General features: G+C 40.0%; 1 protein-coding gene across 1 annotated transcript in view; it reads left to right on the top strand.

The window, feature by feature from the left end:
- Positions 1 to 1,315: 1,315 nt before the first annotated feature.
- The window catches only part of atp6v1d (ATPase H+ transporting V1 subunit D), a 34,744-nt gene continuing 13,177 nt past the window's right edge, over positions 1,316 to 22,882 (top strand). Inside the window, exons 1-5 of the mRNA XM_039741330.1 lie at positions 1,316 to 1,602; positions 15,636 to 15,753; positions 16,259 to 16,338; positions 16,752 to 16,819; positions 21,538 to 21,582. Of these exons, the coding sequence (XP_039597264.1) occupies positions 1,562 to 1,602; positions 15,636 to 15,753; positions 16,259 to 16,338; positions 16,752 to 16,819; positions 21,538 to 21,582 (352 nt within the window). The 5' untranslated portion in view covers positions 1,316 to 1,561. The remainder of the gene's footprint in view (positions 1,603 to 15,635; positions 15,754 to 16,258; positions 16,339 to 16,751; positions 16,820 to 21,537; positions 21,583 to 22,882) is intronic.

Below are 22,882 nucleotides of genomic sequence, written 5' to 3'. Positions count from 1 at the left end.
TTAGAAAAAAAAATGACTTTTTTTATTCCCCATGGATAAAAGGATCTGACAAATGATTAATAATAATAAAACTTTAAACAGAAGGTTGGAATAATGCATCACAGATATTATGCATTTAAGTCTGAGAACACCACCATAATAACATTTTAAATAGGCTACATGGTGGTTCCCACAATAACTTTGTACCTAATTTATCCCTGATTTCAACGAACTGCAGTCCATCAGTATCACATGCAGGGCTGAAACCAAACCTTGGACTAAAGACTGGTGTGCATATACAGTACTTGTTTCTTCCTTCAATATTTGAGTTAGCAGATGAACTGGCTTGGTGTGCAATAGCAACGCCATTCTGTCTAGGTTTGTTCCTACCACAAGTCTATTATTGCATTCATTAAGTACAGTAGCTGCTTCCCTTAAAGCTGTTCTGTGAAATGTGGAAAATAAACATAGACCAGAAAGAATTGACCCAGTTGCTTAGCAATTCTAATCTGGGCCAAGGGTATGTGAGTACTAGAGCACCCTGCAACAGAGTGGTATTCCAGCTAAAAATGGATAGGACTGGCTTCAGCAACTCGGAACAGGATTAAATAGTGAGATAAAAGACGGATCTAGGTCTTCGGTTAAATAAGAAATGAAAGGTCCCAGACAAAGTGTCAGCACCCGCGGGCCTGAACTGAAAAGATTACCGTCAACGGACACCATTCCGGCATCACAGTTCCAGTTTTTGAGATACTACAGGTTTGCAAGTACAGTACTACGAAGCTCGAAACTGCAATCCAACCTCAGTTCATAAACCGATTGATTTAAGAAATGCCCAACTGCCGAAGCGCCACCCTACGGTCTCAGAAATTACTTCGTTTTGACCTTCATACTTCAACATAACGCGACCTCTCGATATGTTGTCTTGTCCTTTATAGCCCTGCCAATAAGATGTCGTCTCTCCATTCTTCAGGCATTTCTTGTAAAGTAAAATCGATCAACGTTCTTAGCAAAATTATGTTGCTCAAATAACGCCGCACTACATTTCGAAAGCTGTAGTCATTGCTTTGACCGCATGGTTTGGACAGTCAATTCTTCCAAGAAACTGACATGCGTGTTCCATATTGAAAGAATAACTTTCTCCATATGCTACGAACTGCTTCTTTCTGAGAAGGACGATTAGTATTTCATTCAATACCACTTATTTCACGGTCATGTGAATTAATTGCATGTCAATTGTCAGATTGGCGTGTTTATGACCAATCTCTATATAGAGAAGCCGGGAAAGCCCGCCCACCCTAGTTTTGATTGGTCATCGATGGGTCACTTCCCCGCCCCTTACTGCCTGCCCCAGGAAGTATTTTGCGCTTGCTTCTTTTTCCCCAAGCACTGTCATTTTTGTTACGTTTTGTCAGGGACGTGGAAATCTGCTGAAACACCCACATTTACGGATTCGTAACTTCACTGAGAAAGGCTGGTCCACGGCGGCTGAAAGGACGGGACGCAAGGTGCCAGTGAGAGAGAAAAAGACGCAGAAGGAGAGTAGCGCCGTAGGTTCGGATCTGCAGCTGAATCCAGGAAGATGTCTGGTAAAGATAGGATCGAGGTCTTCCCGTCTCGAATGTGAGTATCAAGAAAAAAACAACAGGAAAATGCAACCATTTCTATTTCTGATTGAAGCCTGTCATGAAAGGGATCTCGATCGAAGGCGTCATTCATTACCAAATCTGTTTTCCCGTTATTTTGCCCGCCACCCACTCCATGATGTTATTAGCACAGTATTCGACTTGTTCACTATCAGCTGACATCGTGCTGCGAATAGCACCAGACGATCTAAGAGTTCATTTGTTTGAATTTTGAAGGTATTGGATAGGTTGAGAGTTGATAATGTACTTATTCTTTTCCAATTTGTGATTCAGCTGACGTCTGAAAAAGAGGAAATTAGCTGAAATCCTCCGAAGCTACTCCTCATGTGATTTGTGTATTCCGGGGTGGATACGTAGACTAGGTGACCGATACTCCTCGTTTGTTGTCAACTAAACAAAAATTTGGATCCTACACTAGTCTGCACTTGTATTTGTAATTCATCATGCTGTTTTTGATGGAAGGGTTAGCACTTTGCGCCACAGCACATCCTATAGTTGTTTTTTTTTTATTTTTATGTAGCACTTTGCATGCTGAGGTTAATCTTAATACAAGCAGAATTAAATTTAAGGGCGATTCGGATCAAATGCCATGCCTTACTGAAAACCGAACAAGCCCGTTAAGCCACAATGTTAATTGCGGGTTGTGCAACATAACAAGATTTAAAGTTTTAGTCTTCGGGTAATCTCGTGGATGAAGGTTCATCAAAGTGAGTTCCTGCCGTAAAGAGAAGTGCCCATTTTATTGTCTAGCAGCTGAGTTGTGCTCTCACTGCAGAGATCAGAAATGTTAAGCTACACAGGAATTACATGTCTTCTTTTTTGTAAAGTATGCCAGAATTTAGTTTTCTGTGACACTGTTAAACAGGAATTTGCTGTCTGATTTCTTTTTAATAAAACGATGTCCATTTCCACTTAACTAGTCACGTACTATTTGCAAATATTTAAATAGATTGAGATAAAGATGTGTGAGGAAAGGTGCCCCACACACATGTGACCTTGAAGACTACAAGCAAAAGTCTGTACATCACCTGCTTGAACCTGCTTAAACCAATTTTAGTTCTGTAGGGAGCCGCAGCATCAGGTGAAGCCCTGGATGTAGTGGCAGCTCTTCTTGGGGTACTTTCACATGATTGGTATGTGGAAGAGAACCATCTATTAAGAAGCTGCACTGTGGAATACGTTTACTATTCAACCCTGGCTAAATCTGCCGACATGTTATTGAAGTTCCAGCTAAATACTCTGATCTTCCCTACTGCATCGTCACACCGACAGTAACAGATACTCACTCTGTGCCACTTAATTTTCTCCTTGTGATGAATTCTTCCCCATATTGATGGGATGACATGTTACTTTAGTTTTTACTTCCTTTATTTTGCAAGTTTTATCCTGTAATGTTGCACCATTGTAAAGGTTAATGGCGCCGGTATCACCATTAACGTATCATATCTTTTACATCAGTCCCGAAAAGCCAAGAAGAACTATGTTTGGTATAATTTTTTACAATTTAATAATTACAAATTCCATCCATTATAAGGCTCACAGTAATAGTGATCACATATTAGTTAATACTTATGTATAGCCTGGTTTACAGTTAAGGAAATGACTGAATCAAAGTCTGTTTTTTAGTTTCCCTCACCTGACTCTCTGCTCTGTTGCAGCTCACTTTGTTTTGTACACACATCTCCACCTGACTCTGCGTCGTTTCTGGGTAACAAATGGGCAGATGAGGCTAAAACTAGTCAGTTCTGGATTCTCACCTTCTTTAAACTTTGTGACTTGCAGGCTTACGTTCACATATGCATTTGTACACATTATTAACTGTTGCTGCAAGAAAAAAATCAAACATACAAAAAGCAGCTTTTGTGTTTACAGAAAAGTAGAAAAAGGGTCAGCGTTAATCCGTAAGCAGAGAAAATAATTCTTCTGTTGCCATGTATTTTTGATAAACATTCTTGTTTATCATGGAGCCAGAGAGTTTAACTTGTTGCATGATGGTTCGATAGGCAATAAGAAGGTCACTGTACTTATTAATTCTAGTACTACCAGATGACAACTTATGTGAAACTAGTGCAGTTATGATTATTAAAGTAAAAGAGAAGATGTAGAGAATCCACGTACCCTTGTGATTTCAGGATAATCAGCAACCTCTTCAGTAACCAATTCTGGAACCAAGCTGCAGGGGGAAAAACAATGGAGGTGTGAGTTTCAAAACGACCGTCCATTTACAGTATGCAGCATTTTCACTACAAGCTCAAAAGGAGACTGAGACGGATCTTGTAGCATTAGGCCCAAAATGTGAACCAACCCAGTATAAGCACTGCATTGGTTTTTTTGACCTCATCTGTGATGTAATGTCTCTGCTCAAGCCGAAACAGATTGGGCAAAAGCAAACTCAAAACCCCTGAACAGGCAAATAGCTAAAGCCTGAAATTCTCTTAAATTATACTGTAAAAGAAGTATTTTCTTTCATGAGGACATTTTCCATTTGTATTTAAAGAGAGATTAAAAGAACTACATAATATGTGATTCAAGCCTGAAAACAACCACTGTGATTCCATATAGTGTGTCACAAAGCAACTGCACCGCATTACAGCACTAATAGCAGAGGAGAGAAGGGAGAACAGGTAAGATCATTAGCAAGCAACATCACTTGATAGCTATATATATATATATATATATATATATATATATATATATATAAATTCTTTTCCCGTTTGAAATGGAAATAACGTATGACCACAGAACGTAATACAGGAACTAATCACTTCGTTTGTTGATGCCATTTTTATATCGTCTTTATGAATTGTTATTATTTGTGTGAGAGTTACTTTACTGATATTGAAAAGAAGTAAACACAAATACACTGATCTATCCCATAGAAGTGCGCCCCGTGTCACCCTCTCCCTGCCCTCCTCTCTGGACTCCAGTGCTGACCCGTTTACCGCCAGGCACGTTCTGACAGAGAAGTTTTATTTATTCGTCCATGTGACTGTCGCGGAAACTGCCACATTATAACTTTTTTTAAATTGGCAGTACTTGATAGTAGAAGAGATGAGGAAAACAGCTTTGCGTCTTTCTACTTTTTAACTGCGCCGAGCTGTAAACAATGTGAAGATGACACCGCCTTCAGCGACGAGGGGTCTTGAGAACAAAGTGGACGCTCTGAGGTGCAGAATGTCAGGCTTCTCTGCCGGGTCGAGAGCTTCGCAGTTTCAGGCGGTGTCCTCTCTTCTCGCACTGTTTGTGACACTTCAAGTGCCCCATCGGCTCCTGGGACAGTGGAAATCTTTGCTAATGAGTGTAATCAGCGCCATCGAAGCACGACTCTCTTTGTAAATTGTGCTTCACGACTACTTACTGTCCCTTAAGGTGAGGTCAGGTCACTAAAACCCCACAACATTCAAGGTTTCTTTTGTGATAAATTCTTTTAAGAAGATGGAGGGTTTACATCTAAGAAGATGTACCAACCTTTTCATGTTAAGTTTTGGACTTGGGAATTGTTTGGGCCTTCTGCCCGTTAAGCACGGAAGGGCAGCGTCCACATTTCTCAGAATAATTTTCTCTTAAATCACAGGCACATAATGCAAGGTTGTCAGGCAGAAATTTGCAGGACCGCATAGAAAATGTCATTTCTATACCACATCAGTCGTGTAGCGCCTTTCACAAGGGATCTGCTACCGAGAGATGATTCAAATACATTAAAGCTGCTGTTAGTGCTACTTACCTGTTGAGTTATAGCACCCTTAAAATGTACTTTACTCTAAAGCACTTCTGTACTGCTCAATGTATCTTTACTTCTTACATGTTAATGTTTTACTGTTTAATAATTTATATACTGCATTTTATTTTTTTCCCTTGCACTCAGTGAGCGAAGCCACTGGGTAATCAGCTAGTATGAAATAAGAATAAATGTTAAATTCTAAAGGCTATGTTTGCATTTTGAAAAAAAAAAAATTGAAGTTATCTAGGTACATGCTGAACTGAACTGCTTACGTTATGCCTAAAGTTTTTGCCGAATGTGGATACTCTTCACATTTAAGCCTAACCACTTATCATAACTTCTGTCCTAAAACTGCACTGATATTATGCCCTAAAACTGCACTGACGTCATTGTTATTTTATTGGAATCTTTAAGTACATGAGAACAAGTCTCTCAAAAGCAGCCCCTTTGTGTAGGACCTCAAAGATGGCCTGGGAGGGAATGACTATCATTAGAATACCCTTTAGAATAAGACTTTATTGATCAAACTCCAGAACCCTGACGTTAAGTTTGTATTGGAAAGGGGCAAATCAGCCCAAATGGACTTATAAATTATTATAACGGCAGAGAGAACCATGTGTTGAAAGGGAATTTCAGGAGGATTGACAGGAGACAGATGAAAGTTGTAATGTGGGTAAATATAAAACTTTTATTCAAGGCATAATCTAAAATTTTTAATTTGAAACCAAACAAATTGTACAAACGTTTTGTTTTCTTGGTAACAACAAGCAAGCCCTTTTTTCTAGGTCTTTCCCTTGAGAATTTAGAGTTTGGATGCCTTCCTGAGTTTGCTGCTGATGTGAGCATGTCATGTGTAATGCTTATATGTTCAGCAGCAGGTGTTGTTGCTGTAGACAAAAAAATGAAATGGGTTATACGCAATGCAAATAAGTAGGTTCAAACAATTAAACAAAATTAAAGATTACAAATATTAAGTCCTGAAGTGACTCGAAAGACTATCCAGGGTGCTTTTTCCTGGAACCATTTGAGTCTGGATATGATTTACTGACAGGGAAGAAAAGTTGGCACATATAGAAAGTGAGATGAAGAGCCATTAAAGTTTCTTTTTTGTCTTCTTCTTCTGTGATGTTTAAATATGGAAGGCACCCCACCTGTGCTAGACATAGTGGTGCCACAGGATTTTGTTTAAATTTGATGCCCCTATGTTTGTGTCCTCTTTATAATTAAACCTCTGTAATGAATGGGTTGTTCACAGCTGGCATACTCTTTAATGAACCCGGGACATCAATAGACATAAACCAAAGATGGACTAGGCAATGAGAACACAAACACAAAGCAAGAGATGGTGCTAAGTGGTTTGTTCTTTTATGAGACATTTCCAGCAGTGCCAAAAACAAAGTGCAGTTTCTTTCATAATAATAATAATAATCTATATATATAATTCACAAAGGCATGACACCCATGGAAAGGGGCGTGGATTCACTAAGCCGCCGACAAGAAAGATACCTATGGCGCACGCAGGGAGGAGCCACGCCCACCAACTCCAAGACCATTGGATACGACGACAACTCGCAGAGCCACACCCACCAACTCGGGCACGATGACACAGAAAGAACTGCGTCATTTACATTTGTCTGTCGTAGAGGCCTCATGTACCTCCGAGCCACCTTGACCGTTCATAGAGGCATGTTTCTCGCGGAGGTGAGTCGCCATATGCAGCGTGTAAAACAGTTCGCGAGGGGTATCCCATGGCATCCTTAAAACAATCCTTTACAACCGAGGTTAAAACACAATGAAGTGAGCAGTCTTTAAAAACCGAGTTTTCGGTTACGACGCACGACAGCGTGCACCATAGCAAACTGTTTTACACGCTACATACAGCAATTCGCATCCGCGACAAACATGCGTCTTCTTCACTCACAGACAATTATATGTTGCTCTCTCCAGAGTTCCATCTTTTCATTCACTTTCTGTTGTATCCTCAAACCCACCCTTTTTAGACAACTGTGTTTTTCCAGAAGTGTTCAACCATCAATAAATAATTATGTGGCGTTTGTTATGCCGCGGGTTCACTATTGTGTTGTATTTTGCTATCTCCAGAGTTCCATCTTTTCATTCACTTACTGTTGTATTCTCACACCAACCTGTTTTAGACAACTGTGTCTTTCCAGAAGTGTTTAGCATTCAATAAATAATTATGCATGAGATTGAGCGTGTGTCTACCCGGCACAGAGAGGAGTGGGTAAGCCATTGAACCCCATTCGGGCTGCAAACCGTGGAATTCCCACTAAGTGCGACTCATACGCTCCCACTGGTTGCGTCCCTACCCTTTGTGCACACCCCCCTCCCACCTCGCTACTACTGTGGTCAGGTGTCTTGGTGGATTATATATAGAAAAGCAGCCAACGACTCAAGTGACGAGTTGGAGGTGGGCACATGAGCGGGCAGTACATACTGAACAAGAATTCAGGAGACTAGCATGACGGAGGGAGCTAAATGGATGTCCTTCTCCTCTCCTGCCGTTCCACACTCCGCGCCTGAGCGCAGTGCACTCGCATCCCTCCGTCTGGCAAGAGAAGGCGCGATTGCGGTCCGCCAGTTTTCAGTCACGGACGATTGTGTGTTGGTTCATTCCGTGCTTTGTTACAATGTTGCTTTTCTTGCTGATTTATTACATTACCGATTTTTCAAATGTTAATTTTCTCCCTGTGCTTAAAAATCATAAAAAAACGGCCTGATTATGCGGCGTATGGTACTAGCGGATTGGCTAGTTTTTATCATTTTACGGGTTGACTAGTAATATAATAATACTTTTTACATACATTTTTAGAGTACATTTTATCTATACTGCGGTGGGCTGGCACCCTGCCCAGGGTTTGTTTCCTGCCTTGTGCCCTGTGTTGGCTGGGATTGGCTGCAGCAGACCCCAATAACCCTGTAGTTAGGATATAGCGGGTTGGATAATGGATGGATGGATTTTTTCTATATAGCACCTTTTCCATGCTCGTATTCCATAAATAAATCTCAATAAAATTTGTCTTTTTGTGGGGATTAAAAATGCCATAAATAACTAATTCAGTAGTTTAAAATCAAAGGTTAAAACCATACTCGGGATATATATTAAAAATAAATAAATTGCAAGCCTTGGTGCATCAATCTAAAACCAAAGTCTCCTCTGTTCACCCTTGTATGTTTCTTCAGCAAGGGAAGATGTCCGCTGACAAACATGCCCATTCTTCAGTCTGACTCGAGTTCTAGCCGCCATCCCTAGGCGTTAAGCATGGAAATGTTCCCTTCTCCCATCGTCTTTCAGCAGGAGTCACTCGGAGCAGTTGGTCTCTCCTGCTCCTTTTGCCCTGTAGACACCTTCTACTTGCTCTTTCTGGGGCCATTTCCCATCTGCTTGTCTCCATACTACAGCATCAGCTGCGCCACATTCCTGAATCTTGTTTTTTTTTTTTTTGTTTGTTTTGTTTTTTTTATTCCTTTCTTTCTCATTCTCTCTCTCTCGATCTTCCTACTAAGGCTTATTTTATACTCAGGACTGCATAGACACCTTAATTACGATGAGGAAACCATCTGAGCTGTGTCCGTCTGCATCTGCATGCTTGTTCAGTCAGTCTCCACATTAACACCCCATGGCCACTTGGCTGTGCTACCATGCACATCTACACCCCCCAAACCTGAGAGCCCATTTTATATTTAAAAACTTGCACACTACCATGGAACCCTAAATGTATTTTAACACTTTTGTGTTTTTTTTCTTTTTAGGTTTATCAAACCCATTCATTTTGATGCACTTAATTGTAAGCCAGAGTATTCCCAGAGGTGTTTCTCTTGCATATATAATCATCAGCCATAATCATCACTTACCTTGCCTTAAAATGTTACATAGTCTAGTAACAACCTGCGTGTGTGGTGCTGTGTGTTAGGCGTCGACCGTAGTGATGGATTTTAGAACGAAAAACAGTGCAGCTCAGGCTTATGGGTAATGGGGTGTGTGCTGTTGTGAAGCTGTGCAACCATGGGATGTTAATTTTGGAATTTTGGCGATTTCTTGTTAGCTTGCAGGTGTGATCAGCTCAGCTGTTTCTCATTGGCACTCTGTGGGCCATTAAACAAAGCACCTACGCACACAAAGGTATAGAGGGAGGAGTCTGAGCAGGACAGACAAGAGGTAAGGAGTGATTAGGAAAGAACAGAAAGAGACAAGAAAGTAAAGAATTGGGAGACTGAGCCTGCATGATGGGGGGAAAAAAAAGGGTCAGTGGTCCATTGAGGGAGCAAGGGGAATGGCCTTCTAGTGGCAGGTATGCTCTGCTGAAAAATCGATAGGACCAGGAGCCATTGAGTGCTCAGTGGGTCCTGCTGGATCAAGATCAGCATCCCAACAGTGACCGACTGAGATGTCTGGGATGAGAGCCAGAGAGGGGACCACAGCTGCTGGCATCTCAGCCTGGCTAAGAAGATCGACGGGTGAACAGGGAAGATGCACTGGATTCAGAGAGAAAGGGAATGAAAGGAAGCCTGATTTCTGACTATACAGTGCATCCGGAAAGTATTCACAGCACATCACTTTTTCCACATTTTGGTATGTTACAGCCTTATTCCAAAATGGATTAAATTCATTTTTTCCTCACAATTCTACACACAACACCTCATAATGACATTGTGAAAAATGTTTACTTGAGGTTTTTGCAAATTTATTAAAAATAAAAAAACTGAGAAATCGCATGTACATAAGTATTCACAGCCTTTGCTCAATACTTTGTCGATGCACCTTTGGCAGCAATTACAGCCTCAAGTCTTTTTGAATATGATGCCACAAGCTTGGCACACCTATCCTTGGCCAGTTTTGCCCATTCCTCTTTGCAGCACCTCTCAAGCTCCATCAGGTTGGATGGGAAGCGTCGGCTGTGTGCTTAGGGTCGTTGTCCTGCTGAAAGATGAACCTCACCCCAGTCTGAGGTCAAGAGCGCTCTGGAGCAGGTTTTCATCCAGGATGTCTCTGTACATTGCTGCAGTCATCTTTCCCTTTATCCTGACTAATCTCCCAGTTCCTGCCACTGAAAAACATGCTGATGCTGCCAACACCATGCTACACTGTAGGGATGGTATTGGCCTGGTGATAAGTGATGCCTGGTTTCTTCCAAACGTGACACCTGGCATTCACACCAAAGAGTTCAATCTTTGTCTCATCAGACCAGAGAATTTTGTTTCTGATGGTCTGAGAGTCCTTCAGGTGCCTTTTGGCAAACTCCAGGCGGGCTGCCGTGTGCCTTTTACTAAGGAGTAATCGACTGGCCACTCTACCATACAGCCCTGATTGGTGGATTGCTGCAGAGATGGTTGTCCTTCTGGAAGGTTCTCCTCTCTCCACAGAGGACTTCTGGAGCTCTGACAGAGTGACCATCGGGTTCTTGGTCACCTCCCCCCAATCGCTCAGTTTAGATGGCCAGCCAGCTCTAGGAAGAGTCCTGGTGGTTTCGATTTTCTTCCACTTACGGATGATGGAGGCCACTGTGCTTATTGGGACCTTCAAAGCAGCAGAAATTTTTCTGTAACCTTCCCCAGATTTGTGCCTCGAGAAAATCCTGTCTCAGAGGTCTACAGACAATTCCTTTGACTTCATGCTTGGTTTGTGCTCTGACATGAACTATGAACTGTGGGACCTTCTATAGACAGGTGTGTGCCTTTCCAAATCATGTCCAATCAACTGAATTTACCACAGGTGGACTCCAATTATGCTGCAGAAACATCTCAAGGATGTGTTGTGTGTGTGTGTAGAATTCTGAGGAAAAAAATTAATTTAATAAATTTTGGAATAAGGTTGTAACATAACAAAATGTGGAAAAAGTGATGTGCTGTGAATACTTTCCGGATGCACTGTAACTATTGATTGATAGATAGATAGATAGATACTTTATTAATCCCAAGGGGAATTGTTTGTTTTTAACTTAATTTAAGGAACTTATTTATTAATAGCTTTTTTTTTCTTAACAGATGCAGTGGTTGTTATTGGATTAATAATTTATTTATAGGAAAACTGGCACTGCACCCTATTTATTTATGGACACTGTTGACTAAAACTGCACAAAGCGCTTTGATGCACCAACATTGTTTGTTTATATGTCACCATTTCTGTAACCATGCTGGTCATCTCTGTCGATGTCTGGGTACAAGAGATGCCAAAGCTGCAGGCAACCCAGGCATCAAATGGTGCTTTTGAAAAGGAATGAATGTATGTTAGAGCAGTAGAATTCTTGCTTAGATGTCTTTGAAGATAAATTTGTACTCTGTGCGTTTTTCCTTTATATTAAAGCTGGAACTCAAGAACTCCAATCACATACTTCACTATATATGTGTTTTGTATGATAAGCACACACAGTATAGAAGCACCAAATTGTTAAGTAAACTGTTAGAAACAACTAAACTTCTACTTTCCCCCTTAGCAATCATCTGGATGTGGTTGGCCATGGGAACAGTACTTTGCTGTGGGTGCCACTGGGCGTCTGGCATCTTGTACTGCTGCTGTTCAGGCCTTTCCGTCTATAGCCACTTGTCTTGCTTTCATCACTGTGAGTCACTGGTTTTGCAGTTGTACTTCGATCTGACTTATCCACGTGTTCTTTTGGGGGTGGTTAACTTCACTTCCACTTCAATGGTTGTGGTCTCCAGAGATTTATGTAGGGCAGGCAGGTTTTCCATTCTGCTCACCAAAGACCAAATCAGCATAGCCTTTGCTTTTGTATTGTGAATTCTTCAAATGTTTGCTTATCGCACTCCCTGATGTTTAAATTTCTTAGGTGATTTGTTGTAGGTGGGAGTCCCCCTGCAGGATCACCTAAGAAATGTGAAGAATCCAACCATCAATACTTGCTCTGCACTCCTGGTGCTTTACATTGCTAGAAATGTATTTTAATATTGACGCTATAAGTATATTATTTTATTGTGAATGGAAAGTCTACTGAGCAGCGTTCTACAGCAAGCCCATTCATGTGGATTAAAAAGGCAGTTGGTCATATAAAACATTGAAAAAATAGCCATCGTGATCTGCCATCTTCACAAGGGAACATATGATAATATGGTAACAGATGGAAACACTGGCTGTATAAGAGGAAGTGGTAGTAACCTCTTCCCTTTTTAGATGCCAAAAAAAATCAGCAAAGGGTTTTAGCTATGGCAGCCTGAATCAAAGTTTCAAAGTTAAAGAATAGTTAAGTTGTAACTTGCCAGGTTTTAATCTCCCTAGAACATCCACGTATCCAAGTGCATACTTTTAAACCAACAAGTAGGGTTGTAAATATTGCATTTTTTATTTTGTATATATTTTTTTAACTTTCAAATGTTCAATTCTAGTTTACATTTAATAATGTGTCTTTGTGTACTGTTTTGTATTGGCATTTTGACGTTTAATTATGTAATTAAGTTGTGGGGTGAATCACTTGATCAGGTGCTGTAAGCAGGCCAAACTGTAGAAAGTAAAGGCTTTTAAAGACCTGCGTTTGGCAGAGTTGCATTAACTGACACTGAGTGCAGAACGTTTTTGCTCTTTTTCTATTCTTGCTAGCTATATACAGTAGATTATTTGGCTTTCATTTTGGTTTTCTGGATTTTTGACCCTGTTTACGTTCTTGTTGTGAAGTGTAGTTTTCATCCATCCATCCATCCATCCTCTTCTGCTTATCTGAGGTCGGGTCGCGAGGGCAGCAGCTTGAGTAGAGATGCTCAGACTTCCCTCTTCCCAGCCACTTCTTCTAGCTCTTCCGGGGGAATCCCGAGGCGTTCCCAGGTCAGCTGGGAGACATAGACCCTCCAGCGTGTCCTGGGTCTTCCCCGGGGTCTACTCCCAGCTGGACGTGCCCGGAACACCTCACCAGGGATGAGCCCCTCCCGGATGACTGAGCTTCTCACCCTATCTTTAAGGGAAAGCCCAGACACACTGCAGAGGAAACTCATTTCAGCCACTTGTATTCGCGATCTCGTTCTTTCGGTCACTACCCATAGCTCATGACCATAGGTGAGGGTAGGAACGTAGATCGACTGGTAAATTGAGAGCTTTGCCTTACGGCTCAGCACCTTTTTCACCACGACAGACCGATGCAGAGCCCGCATCACTGCGGACGCCGCACCGATCCGCCTGTCGATCTCACGCTTCATTCTTCCCTCACTCGTGAACAAGACCCCGAGATACTTGAACTCCTCCACTTGGGGCAGAATCTCTCCCCCATCCCTGAGAGGGCACTCCACCCTTTTCTGGCTGAGAGCCATGTTCTCGGATTTGGAGGTGCTGATTCCCATCCCAGCCACTTCACACTCAGCTATGAACCGATTCAGAGAGAGCTGAAGATCACGGCCTGATGAAGCAAACAGGACAACATCATCTGCAAAAAGCAGTGACCTAATTCTGAGCCCACCAAACTTGGAATTTTTTTTCCTTACAACGTTCTACATTCTAAAACAAAGTTTACGGTGCATTAGTTATTTAAAATCTTTTATGGGGTGTTTGTTTTGGTAAACTAATGAGTTTAGTTTTTTTTTTTTTGGTTCAATAAATGTTTTAGCATAGACCCCAGCTATTCTTAACAATGAATTTTCTCATTGCATCCTAAGGAATTTTCCTTAATTTCCCTTTTTTAGCTTTGCTTTAATTTAACTTTTTCTTTGCCTTGTTATTCACTAAATCCTTTTGGTTCCTTTGCTTTGTGAATACAGTAACTTGTTTCTTGACTTACTTTTCTCTTTGCCGGGATGTGCTATGGACATCGTTATAGCTGTATGATTTAAATAAAGGACAAGGTTATTTCTTGCAGGGCAGTGACTGAAAGCACCGTGTCTTATCATACCTCATCCTCATATATAATACACTACCGTGGCTGTTCGTTTGTCTGTCCAGGATTTAGAATTACCCGTAGCTTACAAACCATTTGAACTATTGACCTTAAATTTGGTACACATATACTACGTGACGTCTACTATCCGCTTTCAGGGTGACGTTTGCCGTTCTCATCTCTACCACCTTCACTATCACTTCCCCTACCTCTTCATATCTTAAATCATGCTTGAGGTACATTGAAAAGTTAAGTTCCAGCTTAAGTGAAAAATTAAGGAAAACGTAAGTAATTGCAACACAAACACTGACTTAATCAGTTTTTACGCAAAAAGATGCAGACGAAAGAAGAGAAGAAGTGGGCTGCTATGGTGGAAAAAAGAAGAGCTGCTCAGGAACCTCTGAGCAAACGAATGCTAAACGTACAGCGAAAGTGGATGAAAACTAGGAATGATCAAGTCAAGTGTATTCATTGCACGTTATCATGCAGTGCGTCGTTACGAGTTATAAATAATAGGGGAGGAAATTGCCAGAGATCACACCATATGATATTATCCAAGCACTTTTATGGTAAAATAGTAAATTCTTTAAATTTCAGATATTAATTATTGAAATTTATATTTCTGTTTTTAATTGAATGAAGCAGAAGCTGATATCTTCTCCCACATAAGTGAGGTTTTCAAGTAACAGCGGCAGGTCATGTTTCAAACCAGTTTTTTGTAATAAGAAGTCGATCTAATCACTGATTATATACAACTAGGCTGACCCGCCTTTTAAGGCGACCGACTTTTAAGTTGACCACTTCTTAAGGCAATTCAATATGTAGATCAATTTGATATTTTATATAAACTCATTAATTTGGTTATACTGTATTGCATTTTAGCGGTATTACTTTAATACTCGTAGTTTCTGTTATTTTTGTGATGAAATTTAAACTTTTTTTCTATATTGAGGTCGCCTTTTGAACCCCTGATATTTACTACGCAGTGAGGCATTTGTACTCCATCAACGTTAATTATTTCCAGAGACATAATTTTGTCTATTTTTCCAGCGCATCGCTCACAAAAGCAAGGGAATGATGGGAGCACCAGAACTCTGCTCACATCATGTCGCTTCGTACCGCAAGCTGCAAGTAGTAAGTCTGTGATAAGCGGAATACCGCTACGCTTTCCACTCACGGGACGGAAGGACAATCCCGACTGCTTTTATATAGTAAGAGATAAGAAAAAAGAAGAAGAAGATATCGCACAGTCTGGTGTAGAAAATCATCTGTTACCTGGAAAAACGAAACTACAAATCCCATCGTCATTGCAAAATGGACAGGGCGTGTGTGAAACTCCGCGCCTGCGTAGCACTCACGGGACGGAAGGACAATCCCGACCGCATTTATATAGAAGGATTTCTTTAGTTTGTCAGATTGCAAAGTAAGGTTTCATTTTGTTTTTTGACTCTTCTAAAGGGCACAGACCATTATGAAAGCACGGCTTAAAGGAGCTCAAACCGGCCGTAACCTTTTGAAGAAGAAAGCTGATGCCCTTACAATGCGGTTCAGGCAGATTCTAAAGAAAATTATTGAGGTAAGTGGTAAAAGTCACATTTTCATAAATCATCTGTCTGCAGTTCGGAGACAGTGCTACTTTTCATTGTGATCATTCTTGTGACCTTATTCTTCAAATCCATAATGTATGCTTCCAGAGGTACAATCTCAGAGAATAAATACTGTCGTTACTTCAGACTAGAGCCATTCCTTCCCCTCAGGTTTCACCCTGTCTGGGACTTGCTAGGTTTCTTATTAAGGTGTCAGAATGTCATGTTGGCGCCACTTCTTTTCATGAAGACTTGATGAGAAATGATGCAAAATGACACCTTTTACTGGCTAAGTGAATTCATTACAATATAGAAGTTTTTCAAGGAGGATCGGCCCTGTCTTCAGGCATATTGTAATCTACTCAGCCAATAAAAGTTCACTTCTTATTGCATTCATAAATAGTTAAAGCAGTAGATCACTCCACTAATACATGAAGACCTAAAAATTCTATGAAATATGTGTTTTTCATTTTTTGCCATTTTTTTCTTTTACAGACAAAGACTTTGATGGGTGAAGTAATGAGAGAGGCTGCTTTTTCTCTGGCTGAAGCAAAGTTTGCTGCCGGAGATTTTAGGTGGGCCTTTGGAATTTTACAATTTAGGAAAATTTAAATCAGTCTGAATATAAATTGGTGGGTGTAGGTGTAGCTCAGTTAATGTCCCCACATTCTAGCAATCCAATTCCCATTCTAAGCTGCAGTTCCTTAGTTTATAACTATTTTTCCTGTGTTTTTTGTGAGATATTTTTACCAGCATTCAGCATACATTCCAGTCTCAAGATGGTTGTATTTGCTTCTTGCATTTGATAAACTCAGTAAGTCAGAAAATCACAATTTGATATATTCTTAAAACAGTTAAGAAATATAGTTCAAGAGGCTGTTCAAGAATAGAGAATTATAGCTATTGTATTTTATCATTCGGTTAGCTTCAGGATCTGTTATGTATATATAATTAATTTTTATGTTTCCATTTTGTTTTTTTCATCCAGTACCACTGTGATTCAGAATGTAAACCGAGCACAAGTGAAAGTTAGAGCCAAGAAGGACAACGTTGCAGGTAACATTACCCTGGGCTCTGGAGATTGGATCAAACAGTTTAACATTGACATAAGCCTCTTTTGGACAGATTAGTTAGGCTTATTAATTTTTAGGGTTCAACTGTCCTATCCAGTCAATGTTTTTCTCTGAAGTCTGGAGGTTTTTTTAGATTTTTCTTCCACATCCCAAAGGCTTGAGTGTGCAATGGGCTGGTGTCTCAACCTCAAGTGTCATGATTTCATGCTGCTTGTCTACTCCCAAATCACCATCACTTAAGAAACCATGCATTCAGAATAATACCAAAACATTCTGAAACTGAAATGAACTGAACTGAAAACGAGGGCCTCCAGTATGACGATGATCCTGAACACTTCAGCGGATTTAAAAAGCAATGGGTTAGGAAAAAGAAATGTTGTGTTTTCAGATAGTAAACTCTCAAAATAAAGCCAGGATATAAGACTAGCTGTCAAGACAACCAAAATATTTATAGTTTTTACATTATTCATACAGAAATAATTGACGCTTACTTAAACAAACATTTGTGATTCACTAAGAGAAGACTCATTACATACTGGTGGGATTATATCTCACAACTGACCTGGGATGAGCTGGAAAATGTCACTAAGGATAGGGTGGCCTAGTCTCTGTAGCCTGGTATGATTAAAATTAATTATTTAACCATTGATGAAGTAGCATATATTACATGTAAAATGGTTTACTTCATTAAATATTGAAGTTTACAGAAAATGTTACTTGTCCTGGATATAACAAATTTTGCTTCCTTTCAGTTGGCATTATGAAAACAGTATACAGTTAGGTCCATAAATATTTGGACAGAGACAACTTTTTCTAATTTTGGTTCTGTACATTAACACAGTGAATTTTAAATGAAACAACTCCGATGCAGTTGAAGTGCTGACTTTCAGCTTTAATTCAGTGGGGTGAACAAAAAGATTGCATAAAAATGTGAGGCAACTAAAGCATTTTTTAACACAATCCCTTTATTTCAGGGGCTCAAAAGTAATTGGACAAATTAAATAACTGGAAATAAAATGTTCATTTCTAATACTTGGTTGAAAACCCTTTGCTGGCAATGACAGCCTGAAGTCTTGAACTCATGGACATCACCAGATGCTGGGTTTCCTCCTTTTTAATGCTCTGCCAGGCCTTTACTGCAGCGGCCTTCAGTTGCTGTTTGTTTGTCGGCCTTTCTGTCCGAAGTTTAGTCTTCAACAAGTGAAATGCATGCTCAATTAGGTTGAGATCAGGTGACTGACTTGACCATTCAGAATTTTCCACTTCTTTGCTTTAATAAACTCCTGGGTTGCTTTGGCTGTATGTTTTGGGTCATTGTCCATCTGTATTATGAAACGCCGCCAAATCAATTTGACTGCATTTAGCTGGATTTGAGCAGACAGTATGTCTCTGAACATCTCAGAATTCATTTGGCTGCTTCTGTCCTGTGTCACATCATCAATAAACACTAGCGTCCCAGTGCCACTGGCAGCCATGCACGCCCAAGCAATCACACTGCCTCCAACGTGTTTTACAGATGATGTGGTATGCTTTGGATAATGAGCTGTTCCACGCCTTCTCCATACTTTTCTTGCCATCATTCTGGTAGAGGTTGATCTTGGTTTCATCTGTCCAAAGAATGTTTTTCCAGAACTGTGCTGGCTTTTTAGATGTTCTTTAGCAAAGTCCAATCTAGCCTTTCTATTCTTGAGGCTTATTAGTGGCTTGAATCTTGCAGTGCACCCTCTGTATTTACTTTCATGCAGTCTTCTCTTTATGGTAGACTTGGATATCGATACGCCTACACCCGGAGAGTGTTGTTCACTTGGTTGACTGTTGTGAAGGGGTTTCTCTTCACCATTGAAATGATTCTGCGATCATCCATCACTGTTTTTAGTGGATGTCCAGGGGCCTCATGTATAACGCCGTGCGTAGAACTCGCACTATAACATGGCGTAAGCACAAAAGCGAAATGTGCTTACGCACAGAAAAATCCAGATGCAGGAATCTGTGCGCATCTAACTTCCACATTCTTCCGCTACATAAATCCCGGTCAGCGTGAAAACTAACGCTCGTGCATGCGCTTTATGTAACGCCCCAACTCCTCCCAGAATTACGCCTCTTTGAATATGCAAATCAATATAAATCGCCCTTAAGCTCAGCCTTCTGTGAAAAAAAAAATGGGAAAAGCACGGGGGAAAATATAAGAATTTCAGCGAATACCAAGTGGAAGCAAAGGAAAAACATACTATTTGTTCAAATAAACCATGGTATAATCAACAAAAGGAAGTTGATCGAGTGACATAGCATGTTGAAAGCTCACGTTCACAAAATCGCACAGTGCCGCAAATAAAAAGGATGTCACATATCAAAGTCACCGTGAAAAGGCGAGTCGTAGCCCACTGTCTGAGTGTCATATGAAAGCTTATTAGGGTACAGAGAAAAAAAGGCACACAGTGGGGAAAAAGCACGAAATGTCAACCTCAATCTCGACATTTCCACTTTAATCACGTAGTTTATTTTGTCATTAAAGTAGAACATCATAAACTTCATCTTAAAATCGTTTAATTAACCAGTTTCTCAAATCACATCGTAATTAAAGTATAGCACGTTAAATGTTTTGTTTTGTATTTGATCTTCTATGTGCCTATGTGTGTGAATCACTACTTACTTCTTAAACCAGCTCTCTTCCTCCAACTGGACACAGAATTCATTACATTTGTGATATTACAGCTCTCTGAATAACTAAAATACTGAGATGTATACGTGATATCATTTTTATAATGATAGGAGTTAAAGCACATTATTAAACATGAGTTTCACGGCGCAGTGATTGTGTGCGACCTTTGATGAAATTATTTATTGCAGCAGTACTCGGGGGCGGCTCTATGTCCAATAGAAAAAGTCCAATGTCAATATGTTATCTTATGCATGGTGGATCGCCACACAATCAGCTCTGTAATAGACGTTAAACCATCTGTAAGCTTAGAGCGTCAGTTCTTCAAAACGTTAAAGGAACATTGAAGTAGTACATGTTTAATTATTCTATCCTTCACGCCAGTACCATTGAAGAATTTAGATTATTTAAATGAAGTTAAAGTTTTATCTGTAAAATATAATAAACATATTTTGCTGCATTTCATCTTAAAAATGGTATTGTCATCATATGTAAATACACGCTTTATAAAGTGGCGCTACTTCTGTAATATTATAACTGTAGTGCAAGTTTACAGTGAGGTAATTGTACTTATAAGTACAAACAGTTCTACAAGGAGCACTTGATCGAGTGCGTTTAAAGTTCTTGTGATGAAACTATTTCTGAACCGCGAGGTCCGTACAGGAAAAGCTTTGAAACGTTTTGCCGTGGCTGAGGCAGCGTGTTCTTGAAGCTGTATACCGATAAACCTCTTTCTGATCAGCTGCTGCTGTGATTCACACTCAGATACAGTGATATAAATACTCTGAGTGGTGCAGTGAGAGTAATATGGAAAAAGATGATCCGCTGTGGCAACTCCTATAATGGGAGCTGCTGAAAGAAGAAGAAGGTGCAGTAAGAGTAACAACGCTAAAGCAGTTATGGTATTTGGAATACTATGGCTGTTCCCTGGACCATTATATTGTTACAAGTTAATTACAATCAGATGCATTACACTAATAAACAATATATGGCTAGTTTCAGTGTATTTATAAAGTCGCGTCAGGAAAATAAGGAGTAATCACACAGGAACAGTAGCACTGCTTTGACGCTGGGTGCCGCCAGTTTGCAAAACCGAGCGGAGAACTTGCGTACGACAAGGTATGAGGTACCGTAGAAAAGTGTGTGGCTTTACGCCAAGTGTAGGTTTTATACATCTCGATTTTAACGTGGAAAAGTTCTTACCCAACATTTCTGTGCGTACGCACCGTTTATACATGAGGCCCCAGGTCTTTTTGCATTGCTGAGTTCACCAGTGCTTGCTTTCTTTCTCAGGATGTACCAAACTGTAGATTTTGCCACTCGTAATATTGTAGCAATTTCTCCGATGGGTTTTTTCTGTTTTCGCAGCTTAATGATGGCTTCTTACACCTGCATGGAGAGCTTCTTTGACCGCATGTTATCTGTTCACAGCAAAATCTTCCACATGCAAGCACCACACCTCAAATCAACTCCAGGCCTTTTATCTGCTTAATTGATAAAGACTTAACGACGGACCTGCCCACACCTGCCCATTAAATAGCCTTTGAGTCAATTGTCCAATTACTTTTGAGCCCCTGAAATGAAGGGATTGTGTTAAAAAATGCTTTAGTTGCCTCATATTTTTATTGCAATCTTTTTGTTCAACCCACTGAATTAAAGCTAAAAGTCTGCACTTCAACTGCATCTGAGTTGTTTCATTTAAAATTCATTGTGGTAATGTACAGAACCAAAATTAGAAAAAAGTTGTCTCTGTCCAAATATTTATGGACCTAACTGTAAGTCTTGCATTGTTTGATATTTCAGGCACTTTCTACAGAAATTTGGCAATGGGAATATAACTCTGAAAAATTCATCAATAAGTTAATACAGTAAAATGGCCTGTGCTGAAGATAAATGGGGTAATTGATGAGGAAGCAGTGCATAGGGGCAAAAACTGAAGGCAATTGATTTTTTAATACCATAGACAAGAGGCATTCTATAAACCCCAGCTATTTAAAAATCAACAAAGTCTTATTCCGTGTTTTCAATCACATTTTGTTTTGCAGGTGTCACTCTTCCTGTGTTTGAACACTACCATGAAGGCACAGACAGTAAGTTCCACATGTTTTGTGGTCTCTTTGTTCACAGTTTACTGTATTTGGTGTGCTGTAATGTAAACCAGTAGTAGTTTCATATACAGCCTGATATGGTGAATGCCATCCAAAAGGACATTACATGAAACACACAACCTATGTTTTCTACTTGGAACACTGGTTCAGTTTTCTTGTTTTGACAACAGACAATCTTGTTGAAACTCAATAAACCTTTCAGTCCCAAACAGAGGTACCACAGTGGTTAGTGTTGCTGACTTACACACACACACACGCGCACACACACACACACACGCACACGCGTAGTCTCCTGGGTTCAAATCCTTGTCACTGGCTGTATGGAAGTTTTACATTTTTCCCTTTGTCAGAATGCACTTTTCTCCCACACCCTAAAATACTTGTTTGTTAAGTTAAGATTCCAGATTGGTCCTGCAATGCATTAATCATCTGTCTAGGGCTCTCTGCATTTGATGCTCCTGGAATAGTTCTGGGCCCTGTGACTATGAACTGGATTAAGCAGGTTTGAGAGATTTTTATTATGAGTACGTTGAATTGATTGAGTGTTATTAGTTAATTGTTTAATTCAGTATCAGCTTTGTGACTGGTGACAACAGCAGTCATTTATTAGACATGATGTTAGGGTACCTACATTATTGTCATTTCCTTTCCCTTTTTAAATGGGGGTTCCCAGCAATTAACTAATTAAGTGCATTCATTTTAAGAAATAATATAATTTATTGATAGATACAAGGATTATAGAAATAAGGTAATTTCTTGTATGTGCCAATATAAAAGGATGAGGCATACATACGACTCAGAAGTGGCTGCTCTTAAATCATTTAAAGGTTCTCTAGCTCATTCCTTAAACCTTTCACTGTTGGAATTTAACGTAAGGTACAGTAGCTGTTGGCTTGCCCCAGCTGTAAATCACAGGGTTAAACTCAAACTTTGACTTGAAATTTTTTAAAAGGTTTTAAAAAAATAGAAGCTGACAGTACTGTTCAGTAAGGTAAACTCTATTCACAAGTCTGGAAATGAGTTCCATTACTTGTTTAATAAACTTTCCAAAAGACATAAATGAACAGGAGTGAAAAACCATTTATGTCTGGGGATACAATATGAGAGATCATAAAGATGATGTCTCTATACACCATGTGTCTTCTAACTTGCTTCCCATGCAAAGAAAAAGTGAGTTGGAGCAAACTACTTTCCCAGTATCACTGGACCAGTTCAAAACATAAGTCCCACACATTACTACCATCCATCCATCCATCCATTTTCTAACCCGCTGAATCCGAAT

The sequence above is a fragment of the Polypterus senegalus genome, chromosome 18 (assembly GCF_016835505.1).
Source record: "Polypterus senegalus isolate Bchr_013 chromosome 18, ASM1683550v1, whole genome shotgun sequence".
NCBI classification, from domain to species: domain Eukaryota; kingdom Metazoa; phylum Chordata; class Cladistia; order Polypteriformes; family Polypteridae; genus Polypterus; species Polypterus senegalus.
The sequence above is the reverse complement of the archived record's forward strand: the minus strand, read 5'-3'. Positions and strand labels throughout refer to the sequence as shown.